The sequence below is a fragment of the Numenius arquata genome, chromosome 13, assembly GCF_964106895.1.
Source record: "Numenius arquata chromosome 13, bNumArq3.hap1.1, whole genome shotgun sequence".
Taxonomy (NCBI): Eukaryota; Metazoa; Chordata; class Aves; order Charadriiformes; family Scolopacidae; genus Numenius; species Numenius arquata.
The window spans coordinates 16694468-16711124 of record NC_133588.1 but is presented as its reverse complement, the minus strand read 5'-3'; the positions used below and the strand labels follow the sequence as shown (position 1 = coordinate 16711124).

Here is a 16657-nt window from a genome sequence, read left to right as displayed (position 1 = left end):
ATGTTACTGAGGAACACATCCTGGAAAGCCCAGTTCAAAATCTTTTTATTTATTTAAACACTTCTTAAGTAGATTTCTCATTCCAGCCATTACTGTTAAAGGAAATGCTGGCAATTGTTAAGTTTTATCTTACTGGAAGCATTTCATTGTTTCTAAAGAACATTTATATGAAATGAAGATTTTAGTATCAAAACCCGAGTACTGAAATGCAGAAAGTGTGATTTGGGTGTGTGTGTGTGATTTTAATCTTCTCATGCTGTATGTCTTAAGAAACCTCTAATAAAAGTTCAAGTACGTAACATGGGCACACCCAGTACTCCCTGTGAACAGTAGCAAATGACGTATATACCACACAAAAAATTCTGACACAACTTACAGGCTCTTGTTCCAAAAGAAGAAGGCTCACAACTATAATGTTTATATCACTTCCAATTGTTCCATCTTTAAACAGACTAGAGACCTGCAATAATTATTGAAGAGGAAATATCATCCACATGTATAATGTGTTTTTCTTTTTAAATAGACTAAATGTATTTATTGAGTTATTACATTGGGCTTCAATTTTCAATACAAATTAATGGAGTTTTAAACCTTGCAGAATTAATCCAAAAGAGCTTAACCCAGAAGAATTGTGCCCCAAACCACTACACTTATTCAAAAGACTTGAAAACCTTCTACTGATTTCAGTGGGCTTTGTTCTGTCCTTGGTCTCCTGGATCAAGTGTAATCAAGTTCAAAGTTCAAGTTCAAGTTTTGTAGAACAAAACTAAAGAGCAAAGCCACAAAGGAAAACATATTTCTAGTTAAATTACTTTTCTCAAAATAAATTTGTGCTTTCTCAAACAAATTTTTGTTTCAAGGGGAGACATCAGACAAAACAGACTAAGCTCCATGATACTAAATGAAACGAAAGTTTCAGAGTACCTGCCTTTTTCGTGCTACGTTAGAAGTGTTTTAAAATTTAACATTTTAAATATTTTACTATTTTTAAATTTTTGTTTAGCCTACAATACTGTTACCAGAGCTGTGAGAACCTAGGGACGTATTTTTAAAGAGCTTTTTGTAATGCATTACATGAGGCTTGAAGAAAGGCTTGTGTAAGGTGTCCCTGCTCTTTTTGGTATCAGTATTTGTCTAACGAAAGATCCTACTCTGACATAACAGTATTCAACAGGGAAAACATACTTCAGTTACGGCACATCTTACCATATTCATAACTGTTAAGATGTATGTTGTTACATTTTCCTTGCCATGTTTCTCCAACATTTTTTTATCTGCCACAACAAGGGTTTCAACATTTAGACTTCCATTTTTCTGGATTTTAGCAGATGATCTTTTGAACCTTGAAGAAGTCCCATACTCATCTGAGCGAATGTATGTCTCTTCTGTGGGTGGCTTAGGTGCATCTAAAAGGAGATATAACTCAGTTTTGGAAAGGGTTCAGATCACCCATGAACAGTTTCATCAGAAAATGAAGCATCAGAAGTTTAGAGCTTTAGATTATTTTTACAGCATGTGATTTAATACTTATGGCTAAGTTCTTGTATATTTATTAAAAAAGACCTGATTCATTGCTGAGGGAAGGATGGCTACAGGGAGAGAAGGAAATGGGAGAACCACATTCATATGCAATAAGCAGTTTAAAATAAGGAATTAATCTAATAAAATGGTAGCATCTGTTGCAAAAAGTACACACAGAATTTTTAACAGAATATCTGTATTTTTCCTTCCTTTTGATAACTTCCTGAGGTGTTTGGCATGTGCTACTTACATAGCAGTTGGTAAAAAACTCCTTTCCACAACAGATGCCCACAGTCAGTACAGAAAGCAGACACACACCACAAGTGAGATTCCTGCCAGCCTGCTATTGTGATTGACATCAGCCTTCTGATGTCAGTAAGGAGAACTTACCACTGAGATTATTCCTGCTGGGAACATATTTACAGAGTATAGGGAAATGTCAGGCAACAGCAAGGAGGGCCTGACAACAGGATACGTGCGTCCAGCCTGCACACCCCAGTGTCAGGGTGCATGTTTTCCCTCTGTGATTGTGTACCATGGTCAATGGCAAGGCCAGAGAATGGGCTCTACTCCATTTCTTCAGGGAGCCAGGAAATGTGGAAAGAAATCTATGTCCTACATCCTATAATGCTCCTGTTATTCATAGCTTCTTTTGCATGAACCTGCACTGCCTTTGCATCAGGAATTAACTCAAAAACCACTTTAACATACTATTTGGATAACAACAGGAACAACATTACAGGATGTAACATGACACAAGTGAGGGAGCCTCAGGTAATTAAAAAATCCTGCCTGTGCCTCATCAGAAAGTTATTCCAACAACAGAGCTAAAACAGACGCTACTTCCTTCCATGCCAAAGTGGGAAATCAAGAATACCACAGAATGTACAACAGTGATCTACTTTTGAGAACTAAGTTTCTCTGAACTATATTTAACATTGCAAGTGACTGTGCTAGTAGATTTTCAAATGTATCACTGATTATAAACAATTGTCCTTTACAAGCACTTCTGGAAGCACCTCAAAACATGACAACATGCCTCACCCAAGAGCGAAGCGTTCAATTCAAGGCACATCAGCTTCCACGTACTATTTTGAAGGCAAGACAACTTCAAGGCATTTGACTCATAAACCCATGAGCAGTGGAGTTTTGCTCTTGAGTTAACTTCACTGCTACTAATAAAACCTAAGCAGCAGCAAAGTCACAAGCACGATTTACTAACTACAGTCCAGTCAATTCTCATGATCTAAAAACATTTAGATTGTGAAGAAGAGTTTGAAAGATGATTAACTGGCTTCTCTAGTGCTTACAAATTGCCAGTATATGAAATTTTAGAAGACAGTGAGTGGGACTGTTATGACACTTTAAGTGTCAGCCTGCTCTTCCCTGTTACTTTTCAGCAAGCTTGGATTCATTCTTAGGTTAGGATAAATTAGCCTTGACTAGGCAGAGCTACCAGCGGAGGACTGCCTTCCGTAAGACTGCATTCTCAATGCCTTTGTTCAGTCAAGCTGAAATTTTCTATTCCAGGTGACCAGACTGGATTTTACTCACAGAAGGGGTGTTGTCTTTACTCAAGTGATATGTTTTTCTTCTACATCCTATATTTGCCCCTAGTCAATTAAACGATGACACATCATTTTATTCGTAGGACTGCATTCATTCAGTGAACACGAGATCCACTTGCTCTATAGATTAATCAAGGCTGGGTATGGAAATAGGTTGTTATTTTTCAGAACTCCTCCTTCCTTTCTCTCAGAAGGTTACAGGTTTTTACGACATGAAGTGAAAGACTGCAGGTTGTGAAAAGAAACAGTTTCATGGTTAAGGTAATTAAATGCAATCTTGCTTAATCGGATTCTAACAATGCAACTGACACTGAGTTCCAAAGCAATGATGGGTAAATCACTTACACTAAACTCATCACAGTTGGGTGCTAATTGCGTGTTCTTCATGTAACATAAACCCAGCTCGAATATGCAGCTAACAACTCATAGTTGTAACTGAAATTACTGAATATATAGATACATATATACAGTTACAGAAACACATATTCTGATAAGTATTTTAAAGATAAACTCAGTTTATCGATTTGGTACCCAGAAGCAATGGTTATTTTTGACATCTCCTGTGTCTGTGCATCTCATTTATAAGACAGAATAATGGTAATATCTTCTCACATCCCAGGAGGTTATGAAAATACACTGTTCAAAATGCACTCATTTATTATAGGGATAAGCAACATGTAAAACATCAAGAGGACATGAATAATTCTGATTTTGGACAAGCAGTCACAGGGGGTACAGTAAATAAAGGCGCAAGACCACAGTGGACAATGCAAAGAAAATAAAAGACTGCAGAGCAGCTGAGCTAACAGCACCGTTACCCTCTGCACTGCGGCAGGAAAAGCAGACAGGAGGGAAAGGGAGTATGCAATGAGGTAGTTTTGAACTGCATCAGAAAGCAATTGTTTACAGGTTGAATTATATATAGCTCGTGTATCTGGCATTTGAGGTCCAGCTTTCAAATCTAGGGAGAAGGATGTTTGAAGCAGCAGTCAAATTTCAATAAGCAGTTTTCAGGCCTCAAACAGGCCTCAGTCTCAGCCAGCCACCTTTTCCACTACCTCCTTTCTATTCCTTCCCTTCTGTTTGTTTTTCTCTTTTTTCCTTACATGCCTTTTGGAAAAGGAACCTGCTCATTTTCTCAGAACTCTAGTAGGAAGTTGGAAGAATATAACTGGAGTGAGACTGTTTTAATACTGTGTGCAGTCCTGGAGACCCTCATTAAGAAACTCAGTTCAGAAGCAGCTCAGCTTTGAAAAAGAACCAACCGAATGCTTTAAGTACAGATAAGGGTCCAAGGGGGCTCTAAAATGTTCTGCAATTTGAGGGCCTAATGAAGGACTCGGAATAGACCTTGGCAGGATAACGTATTCCAATATGTTTTTTAAGAGGTGATTCCAAAATCTTATTTAAACAATTTACATGGGAGGTTGCTTTTGAAGACCTCCGTTGCTGAAAATTTCATTATCAAATGGTGAGTTCTGAAAGACTTATTCTCTGTCCTCACAGAAAAAAAATGACTTGGAAGATTTTTTCCTCCATCTTCAAGCCTAATTAGTTATATACCCCCAAACTAACAGAGGGCAGTTCAGGGACTTGGCATCCATCACTTTGCAAAAGCAGAACCTAAACCAGAATTGCTTACTGAAAACTACGTCAATGTCAAAAAAAATCAGGCAAGGGATCTTTTAATCTAGGTAGAGAATAAGAAAACCAAACAGCAATTCCGGTGGCTTACTAAAACAGATGATGACATCAGTTTAAAGGAATGATCAAGTTTCTCATATCTATTTCAATTAGAAATGTATAATTTAAAAATGTTATGTCTGCCTCACAAAGGTGACTATAAACCACACCTCAGAATCACCATACAGTCTCTAAGAGCCACTATCTCAAACAAGGAGAGAAAGTTTCCTTACATACATTTCTTGCGACGTCCACAAAAATGTTGCTTTTGAAACCTTCCATGGTGGTAACCATTCGCTTGAGCATGATACTTGTGGGAAGTGTGAATTCTGTGATGACCAAAAGAAAAGTATTTGGGATTGGACTCTACTGTGTACCGGTGCACCTTCTCTTCTGCGGTTCGTTTGTATAGTACATGAGGATGGTGTCCAGCGGGTGACGTGTAGTTGTGCTCCTGTGCTAGCTGCTGAGGTAATGGAGATATAAGGAACTCGATCTTCCGTGTCCTTATCAAACCTGACTAAAAAAAGAAACACCACCACAAGTTAGAGAAAAGACTGTCAAAGTTCACAGCTGGAACACACCAGCTGTTACAATGATCTCCCTTCAAAGCCCAGAGTAAGATAATATCTTACTCAAGATAGAATCTGGATGGTCTTCCCAATTAAAGTACGCATTTTTTCACTTTGGAGATGACCAGATTTCACATTTGGTAACAAACAAAACAAGAATGTTGTGGGACTGGCAGCATAGCACCTTCACACAGTACCATGAAGAATTTCATATGCAATACTAATCCATTCTTCACAGTATAGATCTTTTGTATGCGTGTTTGTGTACAGGATATACAATCTCACATAAAAAGAAAATGCTTTTGCAAAATGCAACTTCTAATAAACGCATACATTAGTAAAACAAAATATTTGAATTAAGAGTCAGGTTTTTTTCAGAACAAGGTATTACCAGACGTGAATCCCAGACTTAAAGTTACTCTACATAGAAACGTAAGCGCATTACGGTACAGCAGCACAAAGTTGAAGCATCTGAACGTTTCAGTAGTATCATTCAGTAATCAACTCCCTGCAATTTAATCCTTATAAAGGCAGTTTAAGATTTATGCCCTCCTACAAGAGCAAACTGATCAGTGAAAGCAAGTATCTGGTTGTTTTCCTTCTTGGTTCCCTGAAAGACAGAAGTAAGTATGGGAAAACTACACTGTATTTTTCACATAGTATCTGTGCATAAAACTGCACATGTGATGAAGTGTTTCCAGGATCAGGGCCAGGGAAATGTGGGTGGCACTGAGGAAGTATTTCCATGCAGCTCATTAATCAGTTATAATTTTATTTCATTTCTTGGTTTTGTAAAACATGTTGTAATAAACACTCTTTTTTACCAAGTCAAAAACTGAGAAGAAGTTTCATCAGGTAATTCTATTACATTATATACATAATACTAGATACAGATTTTTGTTTTGGATCAACGAGGCTCTACCATGTGCCAACACCTTCCTGCCAAAATTGACATCCCACGAGGACTATATATCTCTTAGGCTTCAGAAAAACATGTGCAGACAAACAACTGTCAATTGCAAACCATCTTGCCCGACATCTTAAGTCCTCTTGATCATGATTCTGCTTCCTTCCTCAAAACGTATTCTTTGAAAATGCACATATTACACATGTATCACCTATTTCTTTCTGAAATGGATGCTTTTCTTTAGCCTAAACCCCTAGCATCAAAATGCCAAGGGTATCGAAGGAGAGCAGTCTGAAGGCCTAGTGTAAGCATTGTATTTCTTCAGGATTTTTGGAATTTTCTGCACTTTCAGAACTGTTTCCCCTGAGAAAAACTCAAGAGAAAATGAAAAGCAAGTGAAAATAGAAACTTACATATGAAATCTTTGCAGCTTTAACTATTTACTAAGCTAATGCTAAAATTGACTTTTACTATATTCCAGCTGAAAAGATTTATTAGAGACATATAGGTTTTTGTAAGCCTATAGTCAAACGTTATGACCTTTTCACGGAAATTCACTTCTGTCTTCCAAACCAGAGGTATCTTCACAGTACTCCCCAATAAAAGCATCTTTCACAGGGGCCTAATAATAACACTCATAAAATCATAGTGATCTTTATTTTGACAGTAGAAGAGATTCCATATTATAAACTGGGAGGGTCTAATTTCCTCCTGAAGAATAATATGAAAACAAACATAGATGATATTCAGATTAACAATTTGCCCTCTCTTTTCTTCAACATGAATTCATAATTACATATTTCAGCCTATATCTACTTCACATTCTAAATGAAGGTTAAAATTGCCTCTGTCAATAAGAAACAGGCTTTAAATAATTGACAAGAATTTAAGTTGCCTGCTCACTGCAATAAATTGGCATATTTCAAATGTCAGATCACATTTGGTCATGACAAAGTACTTTCCTGTAGGGAAGAAGACTAATATTTTAATCCTTATGATGTGTGTCATCACACAATTTAAAAGTGGTTTTGAGAGGCAATCTTTATCTGCTGAGAGTGCACTGATAACTGGGCACTGCTAAACAATTATTTTTTTTCAGCTGGAAAACAGAAAAGTAGTGAATCTGTTCTTTATTTCCCCATTTTAAAGGTTTCCACATCTGAAATTATTCCTGTAGGATTCATTTTGTAAATGATTCAAACCATATGGAACAAAGGGGGTTCTACTTTTTCCTGTAAGAAACTGTCCCTGATGTACACAAGTTTCAGCCTCAAATGTAATTTCTGTATTTAACATTATATCGGTGGATTGAGAATTCAGGGTGGGGGGAAAAGAGGGAACTGAATTCTGGCCCCTGTGCTGCACGTATATTGCTGTACCTTTGCAGTGGCTGTAGCTGATTGAGTGCCTTACAAATGTACTCACTTTTTTTTCCAGAAGAACTCACCCTAAATCTCCAATAAGACTTCTTCCCTTTGAGTTTTACATCAGACACATCCTCCAAATTGAAAAATGTTGTGTGAATGAGAGATACCTTCTTTTTTGATAACATCTAGTTTTATGAAGTTGTCAAGAAGAAAGGGGCCGTGTCACAGAGCAGTCTGGACACTCATTTAATCACAGACTATTTTCCACTTCTCCCAGGTATGGGATGGTTTCAAGGATTCACATGAAAATAACCTCTGGTAATTTCAAAGTAATGCTGAGAATGCTGACCTGGCTTCTGGCAGAGACGCAATCCTCTGGATCGCTGCAAAGGGGGCAATTGGGCAATAACTGCCAGATACTTTTCTTGCAGGTTCTTGAATTTTAGCCTTAGATAAAGCAAAGTGGCCTGTGGCTCTGGTTGTGTTGGCTGCAAAATCAGCCAGCTGAGAATCGCCAGAGCACAGAGGCAGGATAATAGCACAGAATCATCTTTTCTAACTTATACTGCCAAGGAATTCCAGGTTCTTGAAGGCCAGATTTTGGCTAGTTTGTACTCCTGGGCAGTTTAAGTGTTAAAATTTAAAAAAGTGTTTCTGGGAATTTTTTCTACAAATACATGGAACATGTCTCTAATTGTGAGTTAGACGCAATATGTTTATCCAGCTCAAATCTTCAGTAGATGAACAAATACTGTTAAAACTGTCATGGAAATTTATGCATTAGGCTTCCTAGTGCCAGCATAGCTTTAAGTATAAATGTGAGTTTCCTTGAATCTGAACTCAATGATATCTTGCCATTAACTTTCATGAGTTTGGGACCCAACAAGGAGAGAGTCAGATAGGTCAAAACTCCATTTTTATTTCAGATTCTCTCCTATAAGAACACCATGAGAGGAAGCAGAATGACAAAATCTAACATTTTTACTGAGTCTAGACAACACAGCATGAAAAAGACCAGGGACTCTTGTCTATTCCCTCTCTCTCCCACCGTGGCTATCACTAATAATAGCAGTAGTTGTGAGAATATGGTGGGAAGGAAAACCCAAGAGATTGCTCACTTGGAATTTGCTGTTCTCTTGTTCTTCCCTCACAACACATTTGCTGTCTTTCTGTAAGGTATATTCCATGTAAACAGAAAGACATACGTTGATCCGTTTGGGTAGCAAATAATTCTGAATCAATAAATTAGAAGACCTTGCAGTCTGTTTGCAGAAAAGTTGAGAAGGGATGAGAAGGCAACATTCCTCCCAGTTGTTATTTGTTATGAAGTGTTTGCTTAGCTCTGGGCTAAAGGAATTTTCAGATCCAATATGTCTTTGTGAAATTCCTCAGTATCAGGGGGTTATCACCAAGGTAAGGCACTTGTTCTGTTTTCTTGGTGTGCTCCAAAAGGAGGAAGAAACTCAAAATGAAATTTGGACAAGGGAAATAATAATAAAACATTTGCTTCATGATTTAATTGATGTTGGATTATAAACTGAAAAATAAGGAGAATTTTTTAAACCACTGAAAGTTCATCTTAGCTATACAAAACCAGGTGAAATTTCCAGGGATTTTAGAACCCCATGGAATGGTTTGAGAATTCCACTCTATCCTACCTGTCTCTAACAGATCTCATTGGCCTCTTACTGGAACAGCACAAAGGCTGCTCTCATTTGTCTCCCCCCATGTCCTTAGGCTCTGAGTGATGCCTTTGGCAGCTTATCAGCCTGTAAACCTAATTCATTTTGAGGTTTCAGCATCTCCAGCAAACAGACCCTCCATAAGAAACAGCAGTGACAGCGAGTTAAGGATTTTCAGAACTTATATTTCTTGCCTATAATTTAACAAAGCTAAGTTCTGAGACAGCAGACAAACCCTGGCTCTAAACTAGAAGAGCCTCACGGCTGTGGGTTCCCTGTTTGCAAACAAGGCATTTTCATTACATGCTAATTAAGTTAAAGGCAACAGCTTGGCCATATGCATATTAAAGTTACAGGAGTTTCATAAACCAGATGCAAATGATGAGGTAAGGGGCATAATGAAATGAAACTGAGAATTAAAACATATGAATAAATGAACTGCAATGTCTCTGCTAAACATAACTACTTAATAATGACTGATGCAAAGTTAAATTACAGTCTGTACAAAGACAGGAGTATCTCAACTAAATAAAGTGCTAAAAAGTTTGCATGTACTGTCTAAGGAATACTACTTACATCCGGAATGCTTTATTCAGTGCTATGTGTACATACATAAAATTAGGTGTTAAAAAACCACTGTCTTAACTGATAGCAGCTAAAAACACGGCCACAGAAATCAGTGAAATCTATACAATTAGATGGGTGTGCATGTACTTAAGATGAAAAATCTCTCAGAAGGAGTTAAATGTAGCTTCACACCCATTAAAATAGTTCCAAATATTCATGCAAAGTTTTAAAAGACTTGACAGAAGGCCAACTGAAATTGGCATAAAGCTTCCCACAGATTTCAGTGGACATTGATCCAAGACTTCTGTTGTGTTATTTCCCAACTGTCCAGCTCCTAAAAAATACAAATCCTTGATTCAAACACATCTTAACGAGAGTTACAGCACGTAAAGTACAGAGACATTAAGTACAGTTTTTAGTTCTACTTAAAACAAATAAAAATGTAAATTAAGAACTTCCTTGAAATATAAATAAGAAGAACAGATGACCTAAGAACTACAGTTGCTGGTTATATAAAATAATCTGAGGTCAAAGATGCCTGTATATCTAATATTCACATCACAATATTGTTGGGATCACCTCATGTCACAGCATATTCGAGTCTTTTCTCATTCAATTTGCAGTGAAATCTCAGGAAATTATCCTAGCTACAGATCATTTTAATCAAAGTCAAACTCTTATTTTCTGCCCTGATGCTCTGCTAAGTCTCTGGCACTTTGGCATCACAAAAGAAACATAAAAGACCTGTCCCTATCACCAACAAATTCCATTGCCATTGTGGAGATGGCAGTCCCCTTTGCATATCCCAACAGCCTGATACAAAATCCTGTCAAGGCAGCAAGAAAACTGCCAGATGTTTAGAATGGGTCAAGCCTGGAAAATGGGGTAAAGATATAGTTTTCTCACACATGCCAAGGAATCCCTGGAAGAATAAAGTCACGTTAAGTTTGCCAACATTCATCTTATGGAGTCCTCTCTCCTCCAAAGCAAGGATATTCAACTGATATTAGTACAAGCAATCCAGCATCATGTGAGCAATCTAAATAAATTACTACATCTTTAGAGAATGTGCAATGAAGTAGACTCAGCTCTTGGGATGGGTTAAGTCGGTAGTCTGAAAAATATGTGAGACTATGACCTTACTACAGTCATACACAAAACTACTTCCAAGAACTATAGCCAGCAGTATAGTACAGCCTGGAATTGTAGATACCCAATATCACTAACTGACTTTTGAGAGATGGGTTATTGAGCACCTCTCAGGTTAGGGTCAAAATGTCAATGCTCTGGAAAATACAATCAAAATGAGCAAATTAAGATGTGAAATTAGGTAGAAAAATGACAAGCAATGTATCTGGCAAAGCAGAAAAAAGGAGCCAAATTGCAGAATGTGTTGCTGAGGTGAAAGATATCCTTACCCTTGGGAAGCATCATGAGCAAACAGCCAAACCAATGGCAGTAAAGAAGTTCATTCCCTCTCTGCTCTGACCTACAGCCCCTTCTCTGGGTGGCGACGGCAAAGGGGACAGAAGGAGCCTGCAGAGCCTCAGAAGGGCACTTCACACCGATGCGCCCATGTTACTGAAGCTCTGGCTAAATTAAACAAGCTTCTGAGACACATGATCCATGATTCTCCAACAAAAAGTGAAAGGTCTGAACACTAAATCCATAGACAAGGTTGTTAAATAAGTGACAGACTTTTAGAGAGTGTTAAGCACCCAGGAGCTCCCATTAAGCTGAATATTGTCTCTGCAAGCATTTCCAGAGCGCATTTATACCAATTTGGGAAATAAAATGTTCTGGGAAACTAGTGAGAATGGACTCTCATGAGGTTTCCAATAATACACATGTATTATTGAAGTCAGAAATCCCATGAGTAAAACTCAGAGCCTGTTCATTTTTGATCCTATCCCAAACCAGGCAGCACAAAGGCATGTGAACATGCTAAATGAAAGAGAGAATTTAAGTTAACTAAACTTTTCCCTTGCTTTTATGTTTGCCAAACAAATTCACCCATCCTTTAGAAAAGTATCACTTCTGTCCATGGGCAGTTACCGACGACTTCCCCAGAGTCAGGGAAGTACAAATGTAATGTTTTATTGGACTGGGTCCTTGGCTGGTGAGAATAACCTCAGCAGACTTTTACTGATTTTCACCAGATTGGAATATCTGGCTCTGAACCACAGCAAATGTTTAGGTTAAATTAATGGCCTTTATACACACTAAAATATTTTATCATGAAAGAAGCATTACAATCACTGGTTGCCTATTCTGACTTGAGAATTGTATAGCAGATCACATGATTCTTTAGAATCGAAGTGACTCACAAAAATAACTCAATTTATTCTGTTTTCTAACATAATATAGATTTCTTGCAAATGTAAAACGTTAAGTGTTCTTAACAATATAGCATTTTATTATCTGAGGATCTGACAGAAGGAGAGTATGATGTTTAAATTGCCAGTCTGAGTTAGTCATGAAAGACTACTCTGTTTGGTTGCTCAAAAGAAGTGCTATGCAGAACATTCTGCAATTATTAAAACAAGGTAACAAAATTGCATGTCTTTAATTATTCCTATATGAACAAAGACAGCGTTATCTCTGAATAGTGCCTTTGTATTTCTGCAGTTGACTGAACTTGTTTAAAACATCTTTATGCAACCCTCTGTCAACATATGGCAAATAAGGAAATATTCTTATTTGTTCCTCCACTTACAGTAATTGAACCAGTCACATTGGTATTTACATGTATTAAATTGGTATTTATTGCAGGGTAATGAGATATTCTAGAACTAACAGAAACTTGACTGCTTTGGCCCAGATTAAATACTTGCTTGTCAGTGTGTGAGCTCCCTCATTTCTCATGTTTTGGGTTTTTTTTTTGAAAAACAGAAATAGGCATGATAAATGAACAGAATAAAACCACCCATGTAAACTATAGTATTACGACACTAACTATACACTAATAATATTTAAGTTAATTGCCAAAGGTTTACCAAGTTGCACTCACGACCACTTCATTAATGAATCCATCAGTATGGCTCTCTGGCTTGCTATTACGGTTCTGGAAAGCAATTAGCTAAAACCAACAGGTCGAATTTAGTCTTGGTAGCTATACAAGCACTTGGTATGGCCTGTTTAAGCAAATCCCTGCAACTGTAAGATAAAATCTAGATATTTTATTAGTTATGACAGTTCTGAAATCCATCACAAAGCAAACAGGAAACAGCAGGATTGTCTCATGAATGCATTTATGCTTCACTTTTCCTAAAAAGAGGCAGCCCTCTATTTGTCATGTGCTGTCTTACAGTTGATTAGTTACTTACATCAAGAATAACTGAATAACCAACTTCAGAAGGTAGCTTAGTTACTCCCCTGATCTAGCACCCCATGCAACTGAGAGCACACCTTAAGAGAATCCTTAAAGCCCGAGGTGTACCTTTTCGAAATTGTAAAGCGTAGAAAATGCAGCCCTCCCTGTCCTCTCATTCTGTGTAATCGCACAAAATAAAGCGCCATTTCTGTTCCTCTTAAAGCTCTGAAATGTGACTTCAAGACGCCTAGATCTTTAACAGACCTTTGGACAAGGCAGAATTTCATCCTAAGGATGGTTTGCTATGAATTATTCATGCTACTCAAGGATTAGGTGCAACGAAAATGTTCTGGCAAGATTCTCCTCCTCCTTTGTGTACAGCTAATTGATTTTATGTGGATGGAATTCGGATGTACTAATATTCTAGAGAAGGTGCATACCTTCTTAATGAATTTTATGCTCCTATTGTGACAAAAGAAGAAACAATAAGAGTAGGGCATAGTGACACAGAAAATAAACAGCTTAAAAGAACTGATGATAGAGAACTGAAAGCAGTTCTTGGAAATTCTTTTCCATAGGTACTTGGCATTAACAGATGCTTGCTTGAGTGTTTCTGATCAAGAACACTCCTCCCTATCAAACATGCAATTCCAAACATTAACAGTCATGAATCAGGCCTTGCAGGAAACAACAGTATAAATTATGGGATTTTTTAAAATAATGCTGAAGGGCTTCGGAGTTTTATTTTCTTTCTGATTTCTTGAACCATTTTCAACCAAGTTTTTAAGAGGTTTTTCCACCCTTTACAATCACGTGTACTAGAATCAAACTTGGAGAGTTTTTTTTTTTTAGTGAAAACACAGCTTTTCCTGTGATGATGAGACTTTGGCAGCTGGACCTTTCAGAAGAACATTTCATGTCATGAGTGAGAGTGGCAGACAGGCCTGAAAGACTCCCTCTCCCTCACACGACACCCTGTTGAAGCTGCAGCCAATACAGACCCTTACCCAATGCATCTGGACACCACCATAGGGCTTAGCTGATGGTAGATCCTTCACGATGTCCAGAGGTCTTGGCTTCAGAGTGACTTACGCTGACTGCATCAAAGCAAATGCTCTAGACATTGGCGGCTCACTACCCATAGCCACTTTTCCCCAGCGAAGATCCTCCAGATAAAAGCTTCAGCCTGGCAGAGCTGATGCAAATGAATTTGAGGGGGCAGAAGATCTGAGCCTGTCTGACCTGGGATAATTTGCATTCAAACAAAATAAATCCAGCTCAATTCCCATAGCAATTTTACTTTGCTATGAATAGCTCAGGCAGCTCCAATAACGAGGAGCTCGGGTTACATCTGATTGCCAGCTGTATTGCTTACTAAGAAGTTAGGTCAGTGGTTCCCAACCTTTTAATTTTCCTTGTTGGAGTATACATTGCTATGGATTAGTTACATGAGAGAGTGGTCACAAGGAACTCTGTAGGGAGCAAAGTATCAGCTTTGCTGATATTCCACATACACAGACATATACATATGTTGAAATATCTCTGTGGGAAGGAGAAAGGGAGGGGAACAAAAAAAGCTTAGGCCATTAAGGGAATGGAAAACAAGAAGCAAAGATGACCCAAGAGTGAGAATGTCAGGCTGGCGCCTGGGTTATCTGGATTAAACTCCCAGTTCTTCAGCAATTCAGCTTCTCTGTTCCTTGTTTCTCAGTTTTGTAGGCAGGGGTTTGTAATCAAGCCAGTAAATGCTCAAGAGAGACTTCTGAAGGCTCACATTTGACCCCGGCTGGGTTGTTCTACTAAAATGCCTTCATCTTCCTCACTATAAGCTGCAGCCCCAGCCTTCAGGATGTGACTCCTTGAGCTCCAGTGACCAGTTGCACCAAGCACAGGAGATGACAGCATAGCTAGGTATGTGCCACCTAGCAGGGCTCCGTGCCTGCAAGCACCCTGTTCAAAGACACATTCCTCAAACATGGCTCTGCCCATGATCTGTCCCTTGTCACGTCATTGGGTGAGCTTCTGCCATGCAACCCCCCTACAACAACAACGATGCTACACAGTAAGTGACCCAGAAATGTGCAATTACGTTCATTGGAGTCTGAGAAGGTTGACAGGTTTGCTCAGAACTAGGAACTCCCTTGCTATAATGCTTTCTGCTTCACACATGCCTATAGAGAAAGCATGATTACTTCAGATCACTGTGAAAGGATAAATCTAATCTACTCTTCTTTTGCTGTAATCACCTCTTTGACAGCAGCCTAGGTGGGTTTGAATAACCTTTTTCTTTCCCCCCAAGAAATGACAAATCAGTAAAACCTTGAGTGTAATTAATACTATTAAACCTGGAATCCCAAAGATCTGCTGATTTAAAATAAGACCTCACCATTTTCTCAGCTTTTCACAACATGAAGAAACCCGTACAGTGGCAATTCCATGTAACTTTAGATAACCATACGAACTATAAAAACATCCTTAGCATCCAGATCTTAGTTCACAATGGGCATTTGAATAGGAAGCAAGTTATTTGCTAAAATAAATGTAGTAACTTACATCTATACTCCATGTCACGAAAAAGCCTTATATTGTAGGCACCATGTACAGCCATGAAACTTGCCTCCACAATATTATATTGCATGCCATGGGTCCAAAGATTCTTTGCTTTCCTACTTGTAGCCAAATGCTACCAATCAGCAGTGCTCAGACACGCTGTACTAATCCCTGTCCTGCTTCAGAACCGTGCACACTCATTCACACTCCTCTCTCCCACAAATTAGCCCATGTTTCCATTTTAAGAGAACGATGCACAAAGGTGAGGATGCTATAACTGCTCTGCTGGTGTAACTGCACTGAAACTAAAAGCAGAAAACCCGGGTGGATTTGTCCCAGACTAGACATTTTTTTTTAATACTGTTATGAAATATTTTTCAGTACAATTATCTAAGTACAGAAATCTGTACAGTAGGAATAACTGTGATCACATGGAAAAACTGCAATGAAGAGGTCCTGATTTGATATGAAATAAAACCTCATGCCATAACTGTCTTCTTAAAATGGGAACGGTAATACTACCTTCACATTTATCCAGAATTTCAGCATAAAATGAGGGAAATCCATTCTTCAACCCAATACATCAATTTACCTTTCCTGACATCCTGTCTGCCAACAGGGTCAGAGTACAATGTACAAGTCTAAACCAGTACTCGGAGTGTTAACACAACAGTTTCCAGGTATTCAGATCCGTGTTTGACTTGTACTTACTGAACAGGCCCACAGAACTAAACTCGTCATAAAAGGTTACACTGATTTTACCATAAGCAGACTTTAGTAGAAGCCTGTGATTTATGTGACTGTTTAGCAGGGATGAGTCTTAAGTATGAAAGATGGTGTGGGAACATTTACTTAAGTCTTTTCATTGAAGAAATCAGTTCTATTATGCACCCCTGAGAATTAGAAATGAGAACAGAGGACAAAGAA

At 38.2% G+C, this 16657-nt stretch overlaps 1 protein-coding gene across 2 annotated transcripts in view; it reads right to left on the bottom strand.

Moving 5' to 3' along the window:
• The window catches only part of ADAMTS18 (ADAM metallopeptidase with thrombospondin type 1 motif 18), a 78717-nt gene that overhangs the window by 45644 nt on the left and 16416 nt on the right, over positions 1-16657 (bottom strand). For both annotated transcript variants that reach the window (XM_074157936.1, XM_074157937.1), the window contains exons 4-6: positions 5010-5292; positions 1207-1406; positions 377-460 (exon numbers count right to left, since the gene is read on the bottom strand). In XM_074157936.1, coding sequence (XP_074014037.1) covers positions 377-460; positions 1207-1406; positions 5010-5292 — 567 coding nt within the window. The remainder of the gene's footprint in view (positions 1-376; positions 461-1206; positions 1407-5009; positions 5293-16657) is intronic.